The following is a 25,082-nucleotide window of genomic DNA, read 5'->3' as shown; positions in this document are numbered from 1 at the left end:
TATTGAAACCAGTAATTAAAGACAATTTAATAAATTTGCTGGGGTGGGGGTAGGGGGTATGCACTGGGTGAGTCTTGTGCACCATCCCGCTGAGGCACAAGAATTCAACCTTATGGCAAAAACAAACAGGACCACAAAACATGACAATATACAGAAACTAGTCTTGATTTCTGCACGTTAAAGTCAAGGAAGGCTTATGCTTGATTTTGTATTATTTCGATACCATACAAGTTAAAATACAGATAAAAATGATTTGTATTGTCATCTGTCCCACTAAGCTTACTGTATGATCCGTTTTGAATTGCTATAAAGTAATGATCTACTGTATGTATCGATGTAAATTGGGGGGGGGGGGGGATAGGATAGGAGTTGATAGTTGCTTTTGCCTTTTTTTACTTTTCTGTTAATTGTTATATTTTATATTGTGAAGGATGCACCTTTGTGCTAAGTGTGCCACCGATCTAAAGGTGTAATTCCAAATAAATAAATAAATAAATAAATATACTTTAGTTACAAATATATTTTTCATTACAATAAATATGCATTTTTCATACACAAAACAAAGTCTTATAACTATAGGATAACCATGTATGCTTCCTTTGATGAAAATAATATTTTCACACGTCTAATCAAATGAAGTCATGATTGATACGTACAATAATATTGTGACAATTTGATTGGGTTTAAAAAAAATTAAAAACAATACAAACAAAACAAAAATCTTTGCAATTTCTTGTTTTATGTAAGAAAAATGTACGCAGCTTATCTAATTATCGTTGATTATTATTGCTAGTAGATGTGCAGTTTTAAATGCCTGAATTCTGAAATCCTACACCCTCAGCACCACCCAAAATAAATAAGCAAAAATATTTTATAATAGCTAAAAGACTGCAATGAAGTAAAATATATATTGATATACCCATACAAAATTTATTATTATTACTATCATTATTTAAATAAAACATTTTTAACAGCACTAAAGAAAATTAAAGTTTTGTGAACTAAGTTGGTTTTGCATGAATTATGACACAATGGATGTGCAAAAATAAAATTAAAAAAAACAAAAGAGGAATAGGAAATAATAACTGAAACAAAACAGAATTTATTTTAATGATACATAGTTAGTAGATAGTAAAAAATAAAATTACTGTAGTTTTTTTTACAAGGAAGCAAAGAACTGTTGGGGCACAAAACCTGTTTGCTTGTAATTTTCAGTATATTTTTTGTATATGACAAGTTAAAACTAATATGGAAGATAGTGTATACTACGAAACATGCAAGGCGAATATTTTCCTAAATCTGTAGGACATATGGAAATGATAGATATTCTAAAATGACCATCCTTTTTGTAGCAGGGAAAGGTAAGTGCTGAACTAATAATTAATGAACAAACATGCATAATCAACTCCTTACCAGCTCATCTTCCCCTTCCTCACTTGGGATAGCAGGAAGGGGTATTTGCATTGTTGTATACATTGAATCATCATCAACCTAGATGTTACAACATGCGGTTGAAAAATATTGAACAATTACCAATTAGTCTTTCATTCTTTAAAGGTTTGTGTGGCGAATAAACACAAGTTTAGGTTTGCGGTATCAATTTCCAAAAAAAGGACAGTAAAGAAAGGGTGAAAATATCTGAAAGTTTTTTTATGCTACAATTGTCTTCATTTAGACATTCTCAACCTTACTCTGCTACCTTTTTTGGAAATACAAGTTGTATAACAAGCCTAACTTTACTATTTATATTATCTATTTTTTTATTTTATAGATTAACAACTGTAAAACTTGGTTCCCGCTAAGACACAAAGAAACAATGTAGGCATAACACAAGTAATTTGATCAAACACAAGTTATTCATCGCATAATGAATGGTCAATGGTGGGCTTGAACTTGCGTTGAATCCAAGCAGGAATCAAGCTGTTGTATTGTTAATATTGGTCTATGAGATTTATGTTTGGGTTAGACACAAATATAATCCTATTGCTAGTCAACATTTGTAGGTATATTACACAACACAGAAGTTGTAGGATAGTTTTAAAGTATACACAAAAAAATACATAGTAGTCGTTGGGAGTTTACCCTGGCAAAGAAATGCACAAAAACAAAAATAAATGCAACTGGAGCTTATAAGGAAAAATGCGCATGAGGCTCCTATTTATACAACAAATAGTTGCTATGAAAAATAATCCTAAAAGGTTCAATTAAAACCAGAAAAAAATCATGTTTTACAAACCTACTGAAAATTTATGTTGAAAGAAGTTTATACAGGTTAAAGTTTTATGAATTTTATTTGTGTTTGAAATTAATTGATGTGGCTTAATATTAGTGTTTATTGCTTACCTCATCAAAATTTAATACTGAACTATCCCTACTGCAAGTGCTTGTCCGACCTGGAAAAAAAAAGGAAAAAAAAACCAATCTTACATAGTTGTTTCAATAAAAAACCACTGTAAAGGCCAATTTACACAGATGAGCAGTAATGCTAAGTAGAAAACCGATTGCTTGTCCCACATACTGTAACATCTGTATCTATCATAAACGGGTTTCGGTTTCTACTCGACCGCGCGTCTGCTCTGCGTTTTATGTGACTATTCATAAGAAATAACATAGATGGCGTGCACAACGAGTTGATTTCCAAACGCGAACTATTTCCGGACTGATCGTGTGGAAAAAATTCTCAAAATGTTTACAGAAAGCTGAACGTGCATTAGAGCGCATTAGATTTCACTTTTTCGTTATATAGGAATAATTCCAAATGACATGTGATGCCTAATTTCTCCAATCAAATTGCAAGAATACAATCAGGTGTGTTATAATATGTTATATAAAATGCTTATCTTACTCTGTGAGCTTGCTATGCTGGAAGGTCTTGATCCATCGCTTTTAACATCAAACTAAAAAACATTATAACATATTTACAATATTTAATATGAATTTCAATGTTAATTTCACATTATTAGCCAAGTTATTTGATAAAACATTATGGAAACATACTTCCATAATATTGCAGATTTTACCTAAATCAATTACCCATTTGTACACCTGGGGGAGAGAGGCAAAGGTAAGTGTCTTGCCTATGGATACAGGAAATGCGACGAGCATGTACTGTATGGGACGAAAACTCTTGATCTAGCAATCAAAACATCCAACACACTGCTCCACACACTCTCAGTATGCATCATAATATTAGTATGCTCTCAATACTAGACTCTCTAGAAAATGGAGTTCTGGAAAACCAGATGTTTCTTGATTTCCAAAAGGTTCCAAATTCTTTTTTACCATTAAAAACACATTCCAAATCATAGCATGATTTCTGAACCCATATTAGGCCAGCTTAAGGGTGCCCAGTATTAGGTGAGTTGACTATATTAAATTATTTAATAAAACAAAAACACAAATAAAAACTATACTTACCATTGGAGCCATATCATGAGGAATCTTTGGAGATCCTAAAATTAAACAAAGTAAATAAAATTAAATACAATATTTTTAAATTTTATTATTTAAGATTTTAAATCATGCTTATCATTTTTGGTAATGATGCAACTATCAATAAAATACTACTGTAGATACCGTCATCTGTTCTAGCTCGTACACTATCCACGCATGATATTGCTCTTTCCTTTTGAAAATCTGAAATGGGTTCATAGGTCAAATTTATGTGTTTGAGAATATTTCAAATCCAAGATACCCATCATGCAATGCACTTGTTGACATGCACACATTTTATATTTTAAATGTTAATGAAATCAGTTTATTTCTCTATTCCTCATTTGAAAGTGAGTGTAAAGTCCAATCAGCATTCTATCAACATAATCTTTAATTTAATGTAAATTTTTTAAGGTCAAGTAGCAAGAAATAAACAATTATTACTAAATTCAACTGAAGAATTATGTTATTTTGTATTTGACAGGCAAAAATTGATTACAGTCAACAATGGCAGGTTAGCAATGCATCCAGTGGCTCCAATATTAATGTTATAGAAAGGAAAATTGCCTTGGTCATAGCAAAGATTTTTATAGAGAGTTAAAACTGTCATAAGCCGATAGTAGGATGGTTAGGCCACTGCAATCTAACAACAGCTCCGGAGATCAAAGGTTTTTTTTTCTGTGGTTGCTAGATTATCTTGGTTAATAGGCCTATATATACAGTCTTGAAAGGGATTATAGTTTGTGATTGTGAATTTCTACTGGGTTGAACATTATTTTTATTTTCAGAGGGTGGCCTTAAACAGAATGAGAAAGTGTGTTTGCATCTTTCACAAATGAGCCAGTTTATATCAATGTGTTTGAAACCTGTCCCTATCTTTATTAACTTCTGTTATTATTAAACCTTCAAGGTAGTTTTAAGATTTTGGTGAATTTCTCTTTTCATCTATTAATGACAAAGTAACGATCTGTATCCATACACATTCATGCATGCTCCAGTGCACATTACATGCAGAGAACATTCATTTCTTGTGTAATATATAATATATATATATATATATATATTATGCACCCATTTACATCTTTTACATACATTTATCAACGATTTTACAGGAAAAGGGGGTACAAATCAACATTAAAAATCGTTAAAATCTTAAATTTTTGTTCAACTTCAACGTTACTATCGGTAAAACTGACTGACCAATCAAATAGTTCATAAATTACGTCATCATTGTTTGTGAAAAAATACGTACGAGCTGACAATTCTTGATTTTTTACAACGCGACGATGTTTTTTGTACTTTTTTAAAGTCTGATATTTCAAAATAACGAGTGTAAGTAAAACTAAATTTTAATATAAAAACAATTTAATTTAATGTTTGTCTTTAGTGTAAAGACTAGATTAAGATATCAGCGAAAACATATATTCTAGGTTGGCTGGTTGAAGTATCAAAACCCGTAACTTGTCACACGGGCCAGGCTTCGTGTGACCGGCCTTGGCTTTGCAAAACTTCACGTCCATGTGTCCCAGCAACGTCGATAATAACCAAGAAACCATTAACGAACGCGTAAAAATTCGCGACGGGAAAACAGACTTTAGGCGCAAAAAAAAACCAGTTCCATATATTAAATATGGTCTATAAAACCCACTATATTCAGATAATTATTTCACAAGAACTGAATGGCCAAAACGCCTCAGATGCTATCTCCGGGCGTCTAGACGATTATTTTTCCCATATCGGCCCCCTCTTTATCAAAATCCTAGATCCGCCCCTGGTATACAACAATTAAAATTCTAGATAACAAATCAATTTTTTCATGATTTCACTCTAAAGCGTGGTTCCCACTAGCGTCGCAACGCAAGGACGTAACGCAACGCAAGTGAATTGACCAATCACAAGTGATGGCTTATTCGCTTGTGATTGCTAACTGTCTATAACTTCGCTTGTCATTGGTTAAAACGCTTGCGTTGCGTTTACGTCCTTGTGTTACGTTCTAGTGGGAACCAAGCTTTATGTAGCTTGCTTGCAGCCTCTTGTCCAGAGGGGTAATGCTAGTGGTGCACTCTCCTCTTTTTGACATAAAATGGAACATTCCCTCATTTTATGAATATTGGAGGAATTTATGGTAGTTTTAAGTTTTGCACTCGGTTTTACAGGATGCATTTCAACACAGTGGATGGAAAGAAAACGTACTTACCTTTAATCTTTGCGAGAGCAGCTGGACTGGCAGTATCTGCAAAAAAAAAAGGCATAATTGTTTAATCTTTTTTTTGTCAAATGTATAAAATATAACAAAAACAATAATTAGAAACATTTGAAATCAGGCATATAAAATTAAAACCCAGACAACAAGTAACAACAACAGAAATAAATGTTTAAAGAACACACTCAAGGAATTACAATTACTGAATAAAAATCTGGAAACATATAAACAATTTAAATTCTCAATATTAATACTGTATACTGTAATACATACATTATAAACAGAAAAGAGAAACGCTAAAACCGTCAAGCGTACTGAAAATCATGCTAAAATATAGCGGCGTATCAATTTAATCTCTATTGCGCATGTGTACAAATTGACAACTAGTGCTCTTCCATTACAAACGTTGATGAAGCAGTATTTGATATCCACTCAATCAAACTTGTAAATATGATGAGTGGTAAAATAAGATGAGTTCTAGTCTGGGTTGGGGCAATAGTGTCTCTCTTTGTGTTATTTAAATTAAAAGGTAATTCAAGTGCTGTATCACAAAAAAAACACACTTGAATTGAAATTGTATAATAGGTGAATAATTTTATACTGTAGATAAGAAACACACATGTTATGTAGTAGAATGGATAAAGCAATGCTTAGAAACCATTAGAAAAATATATTGTATATAGTTACACATATTGAAACAACAAAAACTATATTTTATTCACAATACAAACATGTAAAAACCAATAGATGAACTGATTTGGTTCAAATAACATAGTATAAAACTTCCTCCAAATAATGAGAGATGTCATAACATTTCGATCTTTATTTGATTATCATCAGGCGGCTACTGTATGATGATCAGATGATGATGATGATGATGATGATCAGCAACTAAAGAAATGTTAAAGATGTTTTGTCCCCAAAAAACATGAAACATGAAGATAATTAAATCAGACTTTGAATAGGTATTTTTCAGTTTTAATAAGTTAATCACTACCACACATTAAACAAAACTGTGTTTATGAATTATTTTTTCAGGGGAAAATACATCTTTAAATCATGACTTTTCTCTCTCATCATTTTGAGTAAGTTTTATACTATGTTTATTCAAACATAATGAACATCAAATAAGTAAAAGGAAATAATATAAATTGAAAAACCCTAGTAGAGAAATGACAACAATTAATGAATATATTTTATAAAATACATTAATAAGATAAATATCATATCAATCTTACTTTACTATTGTCATCTGTATTGTGCAGGCTTTGAATAAAAAATTATTGCAATTTCAATGTAAAATAACCACCAGAACATTCAATTTGGTCGTTTAAAAAGCAAAAAAAACGTTTGCTAAAGTACAATACCATATGCTAAAAAATGTCTAATATATTTGGTTTCAACTAATTTTAAATGTACAAATTCCTGTACATCCCACTGAAGAACAAGACATTCTGGTATTAATAATTAAATTTCTAAAAGTCTGATCTAGATTGTCAGAAAGTCATGACAAAGATAATTTATTCAGAAATGGAATGTTTATATTTAATTCTACTGACCAACATTTTAATTATAATTTAAAAGAGAGTTTGTGCCGTTGTTCATACTGCACATATCCACAATACAATGACATATCAAAATGACTGCAATTGTACAGGGAAAGTTTATCCACAATCTTGGTACCAATATAATGACCAAAATGGTGTCTACATTCGTCACTTTTCCCCACATTGGCTGTTTATTTGTTATACAAAAGGGGTATAAAAAACAAACCCAATTGTACTGAACTGGGGATGCTTTATATTTATAACGGGGTATCACAATCAAAATTGTACTGGGAAACTTTTTTTTTTAAAATAAACTTGAACTACCATGATAGGGGTTATGGAGGTTAGGGTAATGGGGTATCACCATGACCAATTGGGGGTACTAGCTCTGGGTTAGGTACCTTCTATCTTTATCTTCTCTATATGGCCTATATATTGTATCAATAATCTACAAATACATAATACCTAAAGATAGCTCACTGTGTACTTGATATTTACTTGGAGATGATATTATATTTACAGAGTGACTGCGTTTAGCCTTAGTGGTAACTGGTGGCTCTGCAATTACAACAGTAACATATCAATTGTTGCGTCCAATGCTTAGAACAACAAGATGCAATCATATCAAAATTTGACAAATGAAACACTAGGAAACATGCAATGCATAACATATCTAACAAGATACGAAGTCTTATATCCAACCAAGTTAGCTTACAAATTAGTTTAACTTGGATGCAATATTGTGTTTTAAGCACATCAAACAAAACAAAATCTGAAACTGGACCATGTACTTATAGATAAAGGACAACGGTAAGACAAACTACAACTAGTATTTAGGGATTTGTTCTGTAGCCATGCAGGATTCATGCTGTATCATAAGCAAACAAGTAAACCGTAGAATGTCAAACAATTACAGACCTCCCAATTCTCCCAATGCTGGAAATTTTCCGATATTTTGTGTCATCTCATGCTCTCCCACTAAAATATAATTTATTTTGATATTTTGGACAAACATAAAATATAATGGCGATACTTTGTGTCATTTCCTGCCAAAATACAATATTCCCAACATTTTCCGTCTTTGGTACGTCATGAAATCCCCATGTTTACCATTGTAGATGCCAATATCTCTAATTAGTTTGAGGTATTTTATTTTGCTTTAAAAAATCCTCCTGATGTTTCATTTTTCCAGATAGGGAGATCTGTAATTCTAAAAACAATACAAGCATACATAGATCTCTGATTTATTTTTATAAAACACTGAAGCATTAAAGCACAGACTTGGTTTGTAATATTAACATGCCAAAGGTCGAGTATAATAAAGCAGGCACATAGACAGCAAGCAAACCTGTATGCCAGACAGATGGCGTTGTGTTACTTCTGTATGAACGGAACGTTTCTACAGCTGTAAGGAGGAAAGTAACACCTAGTATTAAAACTGTGTCGGACATGGGTGTTACCAAGAAGGATGTCGACATTAAAATCAAGATTTTGGCAGCATTTACAAATTTAAAAACATATACTGTAGCATTCATATATGAAGCAATTCTTCAATATAACACAAACAAAAAAAAGTTTGATATAACTATGATTTTAAATACAAAAAACCCCTTTGTCAATCCAAGACATAATTGTTACAAATGAAATTATTAATTAATTAATTACAAAGACACTCTTCTGCCTGATTTTAAAAAATTGACATGGTACTTTGGTGGATTAATCTCTTTGCAGCTTAAACCAGGTGCAGGTGAAGCGTCTGGGCCAAAATGTGCAAAAATGTAAAAGAAAATAGTGGAAAACAAGAAGGCGACTAATGCTGATGAGTGTTCACTGGCTAAACCCAGGGACCCCGGTGCTTATGGGGGGGGGGGGGGGGGCCTGAGCATGACTCAAAAAGGATAAAAATGCCCTAGGCCTCACTTTGCGTCCACACAAGGGGTCTGGGGTCTCTGTGTTACACCACCAAGCAATATAAACTACCACTACCAGATTGGTACGATATAAGCTAGTAAAGTATACAGTAATTCATATTAATATTTTTAGGTTTAGTTATTATTGATTATCACATATTAAACATATTTGCAAGAGCATTGTGTGATGGCTCGATATTTTGCCAGTGGTATAGTACTGTAGTATGTATTCACTAAAAGTACTCAATGTTTTACAGTAGGTACTAATACAAAGTAAATATAATACAGAAAATGTTACACAGCAAATAATTAATAATAATATTGAAATGATTGCATAATATATCTGGGTGAGCTGTTATAGATATTGTTGAAACAAGTATGAACATTTATGTTTTGTTTATCTAATCAGCTAAATAAGGAAATGAAATGCAATACATCAAGATGTAAATAATTTGGTAATAGATAGAACAGAAGATGATCTGAAAGTTATGTTCAGCAGTTTACCATGTAACTAATATTATCATATTAAACAACTAAAACATTTCTGATAATGTGTTTACCAACTGAGACAAACATCTTCCTTTAAATCTTCTCTAATCTTCTGTCTTAAACATACTGAACATTTATATATATATATATATATATATAGCTTAGAAGAAAATGTAGGTGTTTTATGAGATGGATTTTTTGTTTATCACATTTATGTTAGATTAAGAGTGGATTTGGATGGATGTAATATGTAGCTTGACAAAATATTAATAATATGTTGTGACAGTGATAAATCAAATGTAAAAGGATCCAAACCTCTTGGTAGTGTTCGGCTTGTTTCAAATTCTTTGATGACTTCAGATAGCCTATTAACTAATATTCAAACATACACAATGTTCACTCACTTAATAGGAACAAGAGAAGGCAGCATAATAGGATCCTTCCATTAAACTTCAACTTTTATATTGCACATTATTGTGATTACAAGATGATGAAGTGAGGATTAAAGATAATGAATTTAAATACCTGACTTAATAAAAAAACCTTAACTATGTTTCAATTGATTCTTTAAGAATACCTAATCAAAAATGAATCTCAGTTTGTTACTTCCTCGTGAAAAAAGCTAAAGATATAATGTCTAATACTATCTATTTATTTTTATTGTGAAGAGATTTTTCTATAACTCTGTACAATGTAATATAACATTGCGAAAATTGACATCGCCACCTAAAATTTTCCTTTAAAAATGAATAACGAAAGAAGTACTACATACACTATTTATAGTAGTGATATGCATGAAATAGTGGATTTTAAGCACAGTATCAAACAACAGAGACAGAAGTGCAAACAGCAAACTACATTGGTTCTAAAATATCTATGCTAATTGATCAACTATTTTAGGTGTAGATCAAACTTTAGTTAGTGTACCATAAACTACTGTACCATGACTAGGCCTACTGGTAAAACTAAATGACAAAAAAAGCGTTTTGCATTTTAACCCAGACCTTTCTTTGGAAGTGTGTTTGAAGAACCTACTAACATAGGTGAAGATTGGCTGCGTGTTCTAATTTTTCGAGGAGGACCTGAAAGCATAATTCGTTAGGCATTCAAATTAAGCAAATACAACATGCTATGATTAATAATTGATTTTAAAAACAAATATTAATCATATGTTCCTTTTGTAAGATCAAGATTAGGCTTTTAACATCGTATTATATAGTAGAGATTAAGGGACAATTTCTAGCCCCAACAGAGTTTTACCTTATTAGCACCAGCCCTTGTTTCACAGGAAAGTGTTCCCTTAATAGGGTTGTCCCACAGGACGGGTTATACTGTATTAGCTTTACCAACTGAGTACTAATGTTGCTTTAGGGAGGGAGAATAGTAATATTTTAAAAATAATGCAAACATTATATAAATATATAAAGCAGCTATAGTTAATAATAGTAATACATTTTAAAGGACTATAAAAATGACTCAATTTTTTAAAATAGTAATACTAGTAATATAATCCTATGTTTTTTTCTATATAATTTACCTTTCTTTCCATCTTTAGGTTTCTTCTTTTTTTCTATCTCCTTCTTAAGCTGAAAAAGTAGTTTATTTATTAACTTCAATTAATGAAGAAATGCTCATTCCAGAACACAGTCAAATCCTTTTAAAAATAAATTTATTAATGCATAGAAATTAATTTGGAAGATCGAAACATGAATATGCATGCGTATAAGCTGGGGCTTTTGATTTGCGCAAACAATTTCGGCTAGTGGAAAATAGGCACCTGGGTTTAGCCACTGAGAGAGCCGTTACGACACTGAAATAAAAAAAATCTTACCAATTGGGGATCAATCATAGGAATTCGCAGCGGATTTGTAAGTGATGTTCTCAAATTCTCAAAAATCTTTACTGCTTCGTCCACTGTAATTTCATTTTGTTTAACACTTTCTTGAAGTTTAATCAGCTCTCGTTGAAATGGGTCAAGACTAGAGGGTGGCACGATGTGTTCGTCCTTCTCTGAATAAAATAAAGTTATAATAATAATAATATCAATAATAATATAAAACCAAATATAATTTAATAAATAATAAATATCACCCTACTACTGTAATACCAGGGAGGATACTCATGTAATACTGATATTGTTTGACCATGAAACTGTGCATAATATGCAAATAAATATTCTATGTAAATATTTACTGTTTAGGTGTGTATAGGGGTGGGGTTATTTAAGGTATATGGCCAGAAAATCAATATATTAAGAAGAAAATTTCTCAAAAATAGAATTGCTTATTTTAAAGATCTAAACCCTGAAAATTCATTTCAAATTTTGTTTTTGAAAATGCCATTTTATTGTTCCATAATAGTTATTCACTTTTACAAAAAAAAATACATATCTAAATAATTGTAATTTAAAGCACAAAATAGTCAAATTGGCTGGCATTCAATTTGTTTTGGTTGAATTTAACCGTTTGTTTTGTCTTTTCACAAACAAAGTGACAAAATAATTTTTTTTTTTCGGTTTGTTTTATTCGAAAGTGATTAACTTTATTAAAACGGCCTATTGAAAATCTTATTTTATCAATCTTTAGTTTTCATGTTTTTGGGGACAATACATATTTAAAAATAAGAAAAGAATATAATTTATAAAATCATATTATTAGCATAAACCATAACCTACCTTGATTGTTTTTATCAATAGATAAGGGTGCCTTTGAAGGAATGGCAGGTTCTGTCTTCATTGGTGGTGACGGTACCTTTAATGGCGATGGAAGCGTGTCATACAAAGCAGCCACATCTTCAGGATTTCCTGAGTTCAAATTTAAATATAAATTTAATCTTTATTATATTAAAATGTTCTACCAAATTCCATTTTGTTTGTCTGGGATGGCATATGATTTTCAGAAGACAAGAAAAAAAAAACATAAAAATAGTTGCTCAGTTTATTTTAAATTTTATTATTGTATAACCTCTCAAAATCATTGACTTACAAAACATTATAAAAACCCTTTTCACACCTGCAAAAACTTGTGAGGTCTGTTTTTTTATTATTCCGAGATGTCCTGAGTTGTTACTGCGCATGTGTAATTGCCCTGTTATTAGCCCGTTAAAGACGTGGCCCATATCCCATAATGTAATGTCCCAGGCCGCCAGGCCCGTATATGTACGGGTTGACTTTTGGGGTCACTGAATTGAGCATTTAACCTTTGACCTAGGTAAAAAAAATGCAATTCTTCAGAAGGCCAAGACATTTTACATAACAATAAAAACAGCAATTGCAGAAAGTTACAGTCATAAAAATGTATTTTGCATTTTTCCTAAACCTATTAAAAATACCTTATTTAGGTAGGGTAGGGTAGAAACCTTGCATCTTCAAATGTTTAAACTGACTAATCATAGCAATAATATAGCGCCAAACTATATTTTCTCCAAAAATTTCTCAATGTTCGTGTATGTGTGTATGAAAATGTGTAATAAATCGAGGGATCAATTTACGCAGATGTGAAAAGGATTAATTTTTTTGCTAAGCATATGACCCCTGGTCCATTATTTGTGATTGCCGATTGGTATATAATAAAAAAAAAAACATAATCACAACAATAATTCATGTTAGTAACAGGAACAGTGTTAAAAATACAACACATTCATGATATCTAAATGTATGTGTTCTAAAATTGAAAAGCTCGACCAAAATGAACCAAAAAAAAAACACAGTACATGCATACAGAAAGTAATGGTAAATATTATTTCAAACAAAATTAGATAATAGTAAAATTATAGATTCTGGAAAAACCTTTCATTCATACAATTATAAATAGCAAGATTCCTATAACCTGATAGAATCAAAATCCCCAAGAATATTAAAATTCTAAACATTCGAAATATTAGCGAGAAAACAAAACTATAAAAAAGATTGAGTAAGATTTTTAAAAAAGCATGCATTCAGAAATTGTGTACTAGACACTTTGTGGATTCCATGCACACAACTCTACCAAAGCCAAGCAAAATTCAATCTATCCACATTAAACTATAGTACAGTATATTATTATTTCCAATACATCTGAGCATGCTAAAGTAAATACTTGAGACAGGGTAGGTGCAGAAAGTATCACAATGCTTGACTACTATGAGAGTTTTAAAACTTAATGTGACATTCTATTTTTATTGTTTAATCATACAGGGTATAAATGTTACTGCCTTATGGAGCCTTTAGGAACATACAGTACTAGCAAAATCATTAGTAAATTTACATTGTGAATAAAAGTAGATTATAACATTTGTCTTAAACACAAAATCAAAAAAAATAATGAAACATATGTACAGTAAAAGCCTTCTATTTGAAAGGTGGCATTAAGCATTGGAATGATTTTTGAATATGCAGATATAAGTTAAAGCAATTGTATTAAAAATTGGATGAATGGTAACAATAACCCAATCATTCTTACCTTTTAAGACCTTTTCAATTTTGTAGGCTGGGATGGGCACCTTAAATGGCTTTACATAATGAATCGAGGCCATTTTAGCTGTATTCCCTAAAACGCATGCATTTTAAGTAAGTTAAAGTTTAAGTAAGGAACAAACAATTGAAAAAAAAATCATTCAGAGGTATAAAACATTGTGAATGTCAATGGATCAAATTCTAATTTTGACAATAATCAAATGACATGATTATCAAAAGTAAACAAAATGCAAGCATTTCAATTAAAACAATCAAAATTATAAATTAGTTATTTTAACACAAATAAAAAAAAATAAAAAAAGCTAGTGCTTGGTAGATAAAATTAAAGGGGTACAAGGTTTTTTTCACAGAAGTGCTTGGATGAGCTAGATTGCTAAGGATTGGTCAAACATGATTTCACTTTAAGTGGTGTCAAGCTTTTGTTTTAAGATTTTTGGTGACTCATAGAATTGAACATTTATTAATTATCTCTTAGTTAAATCTTTTCAATCGGATTATATTTAAAAAATGACATCCGGATAAAGACCAGAAATGAAGTAACAAGTGCTTTAAAAGCCTGTATTTTTAATGTATTAAAACAAATACAAAATAATGTAATTGATTGTACAATAATCATTTTAAGTGATGCATGGTATTGGTAACGAATATTAATTACAGGTTAAAACATTTCAATATTAAAAACAGTTTCACAAGCAAAAATGACATTAAATTGAATATGGTGCATGTTGATCATCTTACCATAAGCTTTTTTTTTGGGATCCATTTCCACATACGCATTTGGTCCTTGGTTGATAAATGTGGGGTCATAGATGTCACTATCCTGGAAAGAAAATTAAATAAAAATGATAGTGCCTGTTATTTTCTAATTCATTAATAACATTTATAAATTACAAATTATTACCAAGTAGTATAGTTTTCAATGAGATACTTCGTATTATTTTACTGATACATTGACTTTCATTTTCTTTTTTATATAATGTGAGCAAGTTTCGTAGATTAACATCTAAACCGGAACCTTCATGTCTGATATTTTGTTGTTGCAGGTCATGCATTCGTATGTTACACATACATATTTATTTTATTAACGGTCTTTAAAACGATCACCCGTGCAGATTTTCAGTTTAAAAAAAACTGATATTAAGGGTTTCGATTCAAATTCAGTTCAAATAAAATTCATAAAACAATAAACTAAGACAAAACAATATTATTGTATCACAAATTGACTGTGCGATTTATAATAGGGAAGTTACCAAAGTGTGCAATAAGTTATTCCCAAAAGAATAAAGAAATCATTAAAGTTAATTCAATATTATATGTGTGATTATACTGTAATTATGATTTTAGATAGCAATACTTATCTGAAGGCAAACTACCAAACAAACATTCTTTGGTAAATGTTCAAGACTGTTAAGTTACATTGTTTTTATTTGATTTGATTCCTTTTTTAAGACATTACTGTGACTTCTGAAGTTAAACAAAAATTAACGTATGACTTGCTGAAGTTGAAAAAGAATATGAAAGACAATATTATATAAATAGCGCTAAACAATGTTGGGTGTGGTCACTGCACTTTATGAGCACATAGATAAGTATATTTAGTAGCCTTAAATGGAAGGATACACTCAGGTGTAATAATTTCTAATAAATTTACCTGGTAACTTTTGAGTACAGCATTTAGATCACTAAAACCACTTTCATCTGCAAGGTCAGCCGGTGTTTTGCCATTGCGGTTCGAAAGATTCAACGCTTGGCTGACGCATGGCATATTCATCATGACAACACACAAGTCACTCAGACCATATTTTGCTGCAAAGTGTAGGATTGTCGGATATTCTTTGTTACATTTTCCTGTTAAAAAAATTAACAATTAACTGCGATAAGACAATAATAAATACCTTTCATGAAAATAAATATGTTGCTGTACCACATCCTACATAAAAGCAAATAGTATTGTGGTTTACATTTCAGTGAAGTAGCTCAGTATTGGCTGACATGAAAAACTTTAAAGAATTGAAAACTTTGCAGAAATAAAAAAACTGAAAAGGGGGTTTTGGTAGATGAAAGTAAAATACAGCTGTTCTCTCTAAGAGGATGCAAATTATCTTGAGACATGTTTATTTATAAGTAGCAATAGATTGAGGAACGAAAAACTTGTTTTACCATTTAGTAAAACTACAAGGTTAACGGATACGAATATTAGACGGGAGGAAAGTGTATTCATTATAAAGAGGGTGGTCGGTTTGGGAGAGAATGCGTCTAACCATGAGGAGAACACCTGCATCATAATTAAAGCTAAGAACAGATACTATAAATCAGCTCCAATAATACGCCCTGCACATTTTGGTACTTACCAGGAACAGACATGTCATCCACCCCAAAAGCATCCCTGAATCTGTCAGTATCAATAATCCTCTTGCTTAGGTTAGACAGATAACTGTCCAATTGGTTGCAATCACCCGGTGACATATTAAGCGTATCGCACAAAAACTCAATGGGATTACTGCAATGATCTAGGATATCAGCGAGCGCGTCCATAGAACTTTGAAATGTAAAACGACAAGTTGCTAATTTCTTTGAATTCGCATAGACTGTGGCTTGCGCACATCCTGATGGATAGTCTATAAGTTGAAAAATAAAACGTAAAACAATAACACTATTTCTTACATTTTTAAGTTCAATAGAACTTTCATTCAATAAATGTAAACAATGTTAAACAACAAGTCAAATATAAGGAAAATAGTTCAGGGCTAGCGTTTTTCAATCTTCTTGTATAAGCCATGGTACTATGTACGTATGTCAAGATTTATTGTCTTCGAAAAACATGAAGATTAATAAATACCAAATGACATAAAAAGTTCACAAACAATTTTAGTATTTAAGGCTGCTTTCACAAAACACTTTATTTCATGTTATGTTTAGTTTTATTTGTATTACAATTGTTTAATTTTCTTGGTGACCGAATAAATATTATTGTTATAATAGAATCAGACTTTGAATATGTAATTTTATAGTTTATTTATTTATTTCCATAGAAAAATAAAATAAGCACATTAAATGAAGACAACAAAAAATGTGATCTATAAAATATAAAGTTGTCATAGATACAGTATTTGATTTTCATGAATGAATGAATCATACCAAAATTGTTCACCCAAAATAATCAAATAAATTACTACCAGATGACATACTTAATAAAGCATCTTATTTCATTTAATTTGTTCTTTAATGACATCTTTTCTCACATTTTAGTAAAATGAAATGTACTGCACTTCCTTCAAAAGTATAAATAGTGCAATGAACAAACTGATTGATCTAGTGTCTGTTCAGACAGGTACGCTGTTATGCTTTCGTATCATAAGCGGTGTACAACTGATCCAGGAGCAGATTAGTGGAAACCACCTCTTAATTATGACACTGAACTTCCGTTCATTACGAATGCTTAAGGTATAAGATGACTGTACCAGGCTTATGATACGAAAGTCATGCATCAACGACTTAACCAATCAAATTTACTCTTGCATACCGGATGTTCTGCCAACAATTTGAGTGTGACACTTTGGATTGAAAAAAAGGGTTAGTATAACACTTTGCTGTCACGACGTTAATTACAATGTGACCTTGCTTGCGATAAAAAAGCAGAACTCCATCGGTCTGAAAAACTGTAATTAAGCAACAAAAATAGCCCAACCCAATGGGTTTTTGGTTGAACCATTTGTCATTTTATTAGTTTTTTTTATGGAAGTGATTAACTTTATTAAAACTAGAAAAACTAGAAACTAACCTATTCAAAGCCTGATTTAACTAATCTTCATTTTTCAAGTTTTTGCAGGACAATACATCTTTAAGAATTCAACAACCAAACAAATTTTAAAAGCTAGTTTACCTTTAGGTGTTTCAATAGTCAATGTGCATGGATTCACTTTAATAGCAGGTACAGTTGTCTTTTTGTTTCCTTTGCAAAATTCTACAGTGAAATCTTCACCCTCAATTGCATCTTTAAACAGAAGGACAACCGACTCGGACCGCTAAAAAAAAGAGTATTGTAGCAGATATAATGAAACATACAGTACATGCAAACATCTGAAGTTAAAAAAACGGTAGGTGGTGTTTTTTAGATCAACAGCGCCCTCTATCTATTGTAATATAATGTTGCGTTGTTGGAGGTACTAATGAAGGACTCTAACTCGCTTGACTGTCGTAACACTATATTGTTTATTCAGTATAATACTTCAGTACAATATACAACTATAAGTATAGATAAGGAACGCGGAGGATCAATGATGCTGTCGGTGAGGTGTGAAGTGTGTTAGTCTGCTTCTGGAGAAGTGGCTGTAAGGTGTGTCTGGGCCCTTCTGAAACTTGGGAGTATATTGGCTCAGTTCATTTGCATAATGTCATTACATCATCTGTGAGGGTAACGATTGGTCCTAAGTTGATCCAGGGGTGTTTAAGTGGGAGTGATTGATCTTATCTGGGGAGGTTACAATGATGAATTGGCCCTGTCAAATCTCTGCTTAAAACTGTCATTATCTAATTGTTTTACGATGGGAACGGTCGCAAGGTTAAGCTAAGTGTTTTCTTTAGGGATTCTATTATAAACTAAATGGTCATTAAAACATCTGGACAAACTCTCCTTTGGACTTTCTGGGTCAAGTTTGTGAACCTATTTGAATTCCGATACGAAGGTCAATTTCTTAAATATAAAAGTATATCTTTATATCACATCCCTCTGTTTCCCTTTTTTTTTCTAATCTATTTAACATATAAAAATGGTTATAATAGTGGCATGCAAAATTAAAGTTATATAAAAGAAAAAAACATTATTATACATATGCAAAATTGAGTTAGCCAAAACCATTGACTCTGAAGTGTAACCTTATCACTTTCACTCTCTCTCTTCTCTCTCTTAAAAAAAATGAAATTAAAAATGAATTTGGTATAAAAATTCCGGAATTTATATAAAATTTGAAACAAAAAATGTATATAAAAAAACAAAAGTGTTCTTCAAGATCGACATAATTGTGGGTCCGTTGCTTTGGAGGCATGCTACACTCGGATTACCGAAATATAAACATCACAACGGTTGGGTTTCCCTAAAAAACATCGGTCAAGAAGTCGACTCTCGTTAATTATTTGAAATAGAAAAAAAATTTATAAAGGATAAATTGAAATCAATCATATAATAATCGATAATAATGGGATGTAGTCCACAGTGTGCCGTCGTCCAACATGTAGGTAGCAGTGTAAGGCATCTCATTCAAATATACCATACCGCAATTCAAGCATTGGTATTTCTTGTTTATTTGTTGGCAATTTTTGTGAAACAATGTTCCGCAGCATTTGTTGATTGTACAATCAGTATGAAAGTTTTTAATTTCGGGGTTACATTGACAAATTTGGCAGGGGGTATCTTGGTATTTATTTTCCAGGTACTGCATGTTACGAATGTGCGAATATAGTTTTTTCTTATATTTAGTTACAACATATCCAAATGGTGAGTGTTCGCTAGGTTTTAATTCGTCTTGGGGTATGATGCCTGTTTGTTGTCGGACTCTTGAAAAAAATGTTGTGCATTGTGGGGCTTTGATGTCTTTTGTAATTGCTAAGAGCAGGAGGGTCATAGAATAAATATGTTGTCTGTGAAATTCATGTGTGTTTGGTATACAAGTGGCGATGCCGTCTAGATTAATGGAAAGGTCGATTGTGGAAATGTCAAGTAGGGCTGGTTCACTCTTATGCTTCCAAATGTAGTCTATAATGGGGGAGGACATGGCTACAGCTGCTCTACATTTTGGTGGAAGGGTCGAAATAAATTTATTCTTTATCTGCTGGTCAGCGTATCCAATTCTGTCTGCGGCTTGTTTGATTTTGGTTAAGTGCTTTTCGGCGTTGTCGCCAGTGGTGTATGTAATTGAATCGTATTCTCTTATGTGCGCATAGATTGATTTGTTTTTACTAAACCTGTTGATGAATTGGGTTTTTAAGGATTCTAGTGAATCGAACTGCTTTCCCTCAATCCAGAGTCTAGCTTGGCCCTGAAGGCTACGTTTAAAAATACTTATTACATTAATTAATTGGGCATTGTTTACAGGGTTTTCTAACGTGTGGGCCTCAAGGTAGTCGGTAAACGATAAGTAATGTGCACTACATTGGTCGTGATCGGTTATGGAACCGTCATATCTTTTGGGAAGGAAGTCGGTTTGTCTTAGGTGGGGCACGGGGTGAGGATTGACGGGCTCATTTAAAATTACTTCGTTATCAACAACGTCGACCATACTTTATAATATTAATTATTAATCAAATATCAAAAACAATTTAGTGTATATGTAAACTCTGGGAGTTTGAATTCCGATACGAAGGTCAATTTCTTAAATATAAAAGTATATCTTTATATCACACTATTATCGAGAGGTAAGGAGTGTAGTGTGTGCTGTCACAAGCGGTATCGCATGGTGGCTATGTGAGGGGAATCCCCTTTCCGTTGAGAAAAAAATCAGAAAATTATGACCGCAGATGGTCGTACAATGGCTTAAATATCATTTTTGCTAGTGTGTAACTGTAAGTGTAAGCCTTTTTTTCTTATAAATAATGCAGAAAATACAGTGTACTTCAAATTCAGTTATCTTTGTAATCCAAGAGAAAATGTGGAAAACCAGCAGCCACAATATTAGGCTGAGAGACGAGGCTAAAATATGGGAGTCTCTGGGCCAAAATGTATGTTGGCATGTATAAATCATAGCAGATCAGAATCATAAATTTTGGATTTGATGAGAGAGATGATGGCGAATATTCAGATATTCATTTTAAAGACAATATAAAAAAGATTTCGAACAAAAGGTAGAGGAACATAAAAAACGCAATGCATAACATATTGTCAAAGCACAACATACTGTATTATATAAAATGCCAATAGAATTCTTGAGAATAAGGAAGGAGACTAACATTTTATTTGTTATAGCAAAGTTTACATGTTAACAACCTCTCTAATTCCAATTTCCTTATTAAGATCCTGGTTTTGTTTGTATTCATAATTTATTTATTGATTACACATATTATAGACCACCATAATGTGCTAATAGAAGCTTACATTGTTGCACATTCGGTGTAACTTATTTGCTTGTTTTGGAATATTGGAATTTTGTGTTGGTGGTACAAAAGGTTGAATTTATTTCTAAAAAAATAACTCACCCCACAACGCGTAGTACTTGGTATAACTCGGGGTATAACTGTAACATTTTTGGCTAAATTTGGAAAGAAAAGAACAACAAATCAACTGACTTAAAATTGTACAAAGTACTATAAATATATTGTACATATAATAAAAAATACAAAGTGCTCTACAGCTCATGAACGACTGTATAATAATATAGGAAAATGATAGTATGAAGTAATTCAATCAAATATAACAATTGGTACTGTACAGCTAGTGATTTAAATGAATTTGCAATAAAAGCCAACAAAACAAAATGGCACTAGATACCATATTTATTTAAATAAACGCCCTACTTTGAATAAACAACCCCCTCCCCCATAGAACATTATTTGTAATAAACAACCACATTCCCCAATACTTGAAAAAAATGCCTTTTTAAAGGACGTTTATTTTATTTTGAATAAACATGATAGAAATGTGTAATGTTTATTGTGTATATCATACACAATAAACATTACACATTTCTATTTGTAGTAGAATTCATTGATTGACATGATCTACAATTTACCAATGTTATTGTATTTTATCACTTATTAATATTAATTGATTATACATTATTACACCCTAAAAAAAAGAAATGCCTCCTCCGCATAGATGCCTCCCTCGAATAAATGCCTCTCTAAAAACCCTCCTGAACAATAAACGCTCTGGGGTGTTTATTTGAATAAATATGGTATTATAATTATTATGGCAACAAAATCCTTTAAAGTAAAATTAAAGTTTTGCAATATTACAATAAAAGTGGCAGATTTCCGATTTTGAAATAATGGGCCTAAATGAACATAAAAGAAGTGCTGAACTTAGCCTCCTATCTTTTGCATTGTAAGTTCCGAAAATTTATAGAGGGAGGAGGTGTCTGACTAGCTTCACCCTCCCCTATCTACTTTGAGCCTGTGTATCGTATTCATTGTGTACCACAAACCTTTACTACAGTACTACTATCGTTTCCTAGTTATGCACAAAGTAAATCTACTTACACTGTTGTGTACCCATATGTTCGTAAATGGAATCATCTACCATGTTTGGATTCTCCATGTCCATATAAATGTCGTTAGAGGAATCACCGATCATTGGCAGATAAAGATCAACCTGATCATCTTTATTCATTTCCATGTAGTATGCTTCCGAAAGAAGTTCTTCATTACTTTCATAAATTTGCGGTTGCTTTATCATGGTCATTGTTTCAGTAACAATCGACTTAGCAGTTGTATCGACCAATTTCCAAGATTTCGCTGATGGAATTCTCTTGTACAATAGTTCAATATCCTCCTCATTTGTGCCACATATCAAACCAATGGTGGAATTTGACATTGTTACTTGTTCAATCATCGTGGAGCAGCTTTCAACGCATTGCGGAGATATGATTACTAATTGCACAAAGGAACGTTTGATATTGCTTAATGTTACCTCGTTTGTAGGAAAGTCATTAATTCGTTCCGAGTTCTGCGTTAGGTCATACGCCTGGAAAAGGTCAAAAAGATACTCGCACCACTGGAACGCATCATCAAAAAATAGTATAGTTAAATCAAATGGAACATCTGAAAATTAAAAAATCATTTGTATTTTTTTTTTAATGTATTTAATTCTGACACTCATTTTGTTGGTTGTTAAACCATGTATCCAGCATACAGTACTATACGCATTTAATTCTTTCAACCTTTCAGCTTAAACTTCAAATTTAAGTTTCAACTTTAATCATTCTCATCTCTCAAAGTAAACTTTATCTATAACCTAATATCTTATTCAATAGACATAAATAATGGCAGATATTTTATACTATAAAGTGGAATGGTTAGAATTTTCATATTGTTATATTGATAATGAGAAGAATCCATAATGCATAAAATGTCCATACTACTAATGATGGGACCATAAAACTAATTATGTAATATAATCGTAATCAAGATCGTTGTATGGGACACATTATTGAAATAGATACTATTAATATATAAAGAAGCTAATCATAAATATAATAAATAGATTAAAAATGTTTTGCCAAGTCCAAATTTAAATACAGTACATAACCTTATTGTAGGCCACTGTGTGGATGTCAAGATGATTGGCTATATCCTTGCTTGAATTTAAAAAATAGGGAATTCCCCAAAAATGTTGGATAATTTATTATTAGATAATTACAATTACATGTCACTTTGTCAGATAAGACAAAGGTGTTTTAAACTTGCTTGGTAAATAAACCTTATCATGTAACTACGAACAATTAATGTACAAGGGAATTCAAAAATAATTCCCTACTTCAGATTGCCTGGGTATAACTGTCAATCTAAATCCAGTAAATTATCTTTTTGAAAATATAACTTGAATGAAAAACTTGTACTGTACAGTAATTAGAATTATTCATTTTAATTAATTCTATTTAAAGCTGATTTCAATTCTATATATTACTTCGAGTTCTTGAACAATGAAATTTAGAACAATGTGAGAATTATAAAACATTTAAAAGCTGGAATATTAATAATGTTTCAGCTAATTTGTGTTTTAATTAAGTGTTACTCACTGTATCACAACATTTTAATATTCCCTGTGATTGTACAGTTTGTATAGCCTCGACTTTAGTTGTGAATAAAAGTTTGTACACAAATTAAAAAGAAAGAAAATATTCATGTTCTGCATTCATATTTACAAAATTGTATTAAAAGAAAATAAATGCATTTTGTGATATTTGCAATAAGGTGTGTTGATTGGTTAATTTCACTTTTACTTTTCGAAGCTAGTAGACTAGTAGGGTTAATTAGATTATTAATTAATTATTTTTACAGTATTTAACAAAATTTAAATAAATGTGGGCCATACAAAACACTATTTTAGCCTAGACCTACATTGTTATAATCTATAAAGGAAATAGAATACAAAAAATGTACATACCGTCCGACTGTCCCATTGACGCCATCGTGAATAAAAATGTTGAGGCAACGTATCGTAAGTCAGTTGTTTGTGGGTTAAATTAGATGATTAAATTAATCTGAAAAAAAAAATAATTATAAAACAGGATTTGAAAGATGAAAACGCCTTTGAGGAAACTTTATAATCATGCAGGATCTAGCTGGTAAGTCAACTTATAACCTAGGTTGGTATTAAAATAGCCTACCTAAAATGAGGTAAAACTATATCAGGTCATACCGTCATTCAGTATCATATGATGACTCAACAGTCAGTTGGAGAGACAGCTTTTAAAATTCTGTCTGGTGGTACCTAGTGATATCATTTTGCAAGGAGGCATAAACATGCCTAAATTATTTTATATATTAAAATACTTCGGTAAATACCGACAGAAGTTAATTTAGACGTGCAGATTACTTCCGCCTGCAGCCAGTCATGGACAGAGAGATAGGAAGAACTTGTAAATATTTACCTAGCTTACTGCACTATGTAATGTAAGCTACCACAATCATAATTTTTATAGTCGCACGAACGGGTAAAAACCGAAACATGCTGCATAATTAATACTGACCTGTAAGAGCTGACCAAATGGAAGACCTTGAGATCGAATAAAAGAACTGAAATACATCAAGACACTTTTCCAAAGATTATATTAAGTGTATAAATTAAAAATACAAGTTACATATTATCTTATTCTTGAGTCACTTTCCGACAGAATAGCAACAACTGCAAGATTTCCTGGTTCAAAAGGTCATAGGTTGCAATTTATGCAGCAGATAATTCACGGACTCCTACATTTTTTAAAGGGGAAAATAATGTGCTTTCACAAATAGATACAAAATATGGTAAAGTTTTTAAACTGTCAACTAAGTTAAACATAACATTTCATATGTATATAAATTTGTTTCTGCATTTCATTTTTCATATATTTTTAATA

The 25,082-nt window shown here is 31.5% G+C and overlaps 1 protein-coding gene across 16 annotated transcripts in view; it reads right to left on the bottom strand.

The window, feature by feature from the left end:
• LOC140050876 (B-cell scaffold protein with ankyrin repeats-like) overlaps window positions 1-25,022 on the bottom strand; it is a 28,867-nt gene extending 3,845 nt beyond the window's left edge. For 2 of the 16 annotated variants that reach the window (XM_072095842.1, XM_072095849.1), the window contains exons 1-20: window positions 24,717-25,022; window positions 24,131-24,227; window positions 22,225-22,785; window positions 21,223-21,275; window positions 17,918-18,059; window positions 16,386-16,652; window positions 15,686-15,882; window positions 14,773-14,854; window positions 14,021-14,107; window positions 12,256-12,384; window positions 11,413-11,591; window positions 11,119-11,167; window positions 10,586-10,663; window positions 7,648-7,740; window positions 5,630-5,665; window positions 3,577-3,636; window positions 3,418-3,452; window positions 2,846-2,897; window positions 2,344-2,393; window positions 1,414-1,491 (exon numbers count right to left, since the gene is read on the bottom strand). In XM_072095842.1, coding sequence (XP_071951943.1) covers window positions 1,414-1,491; window positions 2,344-2,393; window positions 2,846-2,897; window positions 3,418-3,452; window positions 3,577-3,636; window positions 5,630-5,665; window positions 7,648-7,740; window positions 10,586-10,663; window positions 11,119-11,167; window positions 11,413-11,591; window positions 12,256-12,384; window positions 14,021-14,107; window positions 14,773-14,854; window positions 15,686-15,882; window positions 16,386-16,652; window positions 17,918-18,059; window positions 21,223-21,275; window positions 22,225-22,785; window positions 24,131-24,155 — 2,253 coding nt within the window. In that variant the 5' untranslated portion in view covers window positions 24,156-24,227; window positions 24,717-25,022. Of the gene's footprint in view, window positions 1-1,413; window positions 1,492-2,343; window positions 2,394-2,845; window positions 2,898-3,417; window positions 3,453-3,576; window positions 3,637-5,629; window positions 5,666-6,873; window positions 6,902-7,647; window positions 7,741-8,530; window positions 8,588-10,585; window positions 10,664-11,118; window positions 11,168-11,412; window positions 11,592-12,255; window positions 12,385-14,020; window positions 14,108-14,772; window positions 14,855-15,685; window positions 15,883-16,385; window positions 16,653-17,917; window positions 18,060-21,222; window positions 21,276-22,224; window positions 22,786-24,130; window positions 24,228-24,716 lie in introns of those variants that run through there. The other 14 variants (XM_072095843.1, XM_072095846.1, XM_072095848.1 and 11 more) reach the window with 14 other exon arrangements.
• Window positions 25,023-25,082: the final 60 nt, after the last annotated feature.

The sequence above is a fragment of the Antedon mediterranea genome, chromosome 6 (assembly GCF_964355755.1).
Source record: "Antedon mediterranea chromosome 6, ecAntMedi1.1, whole genome shotgun sequence".
Classification (NCBI taxonomy): domain Eukaryota; kingdom Metazoa; phylum Echinodermata; class Crinoidea; order Comatulida; family Antedonidae; genus Antedon; species Antedon mediterranea.
The sequence above is the reverse complement of the archived record's forward strand: the minus strand, read 5'-3'. Positions and strand labels throughout refer to the sequence as shown.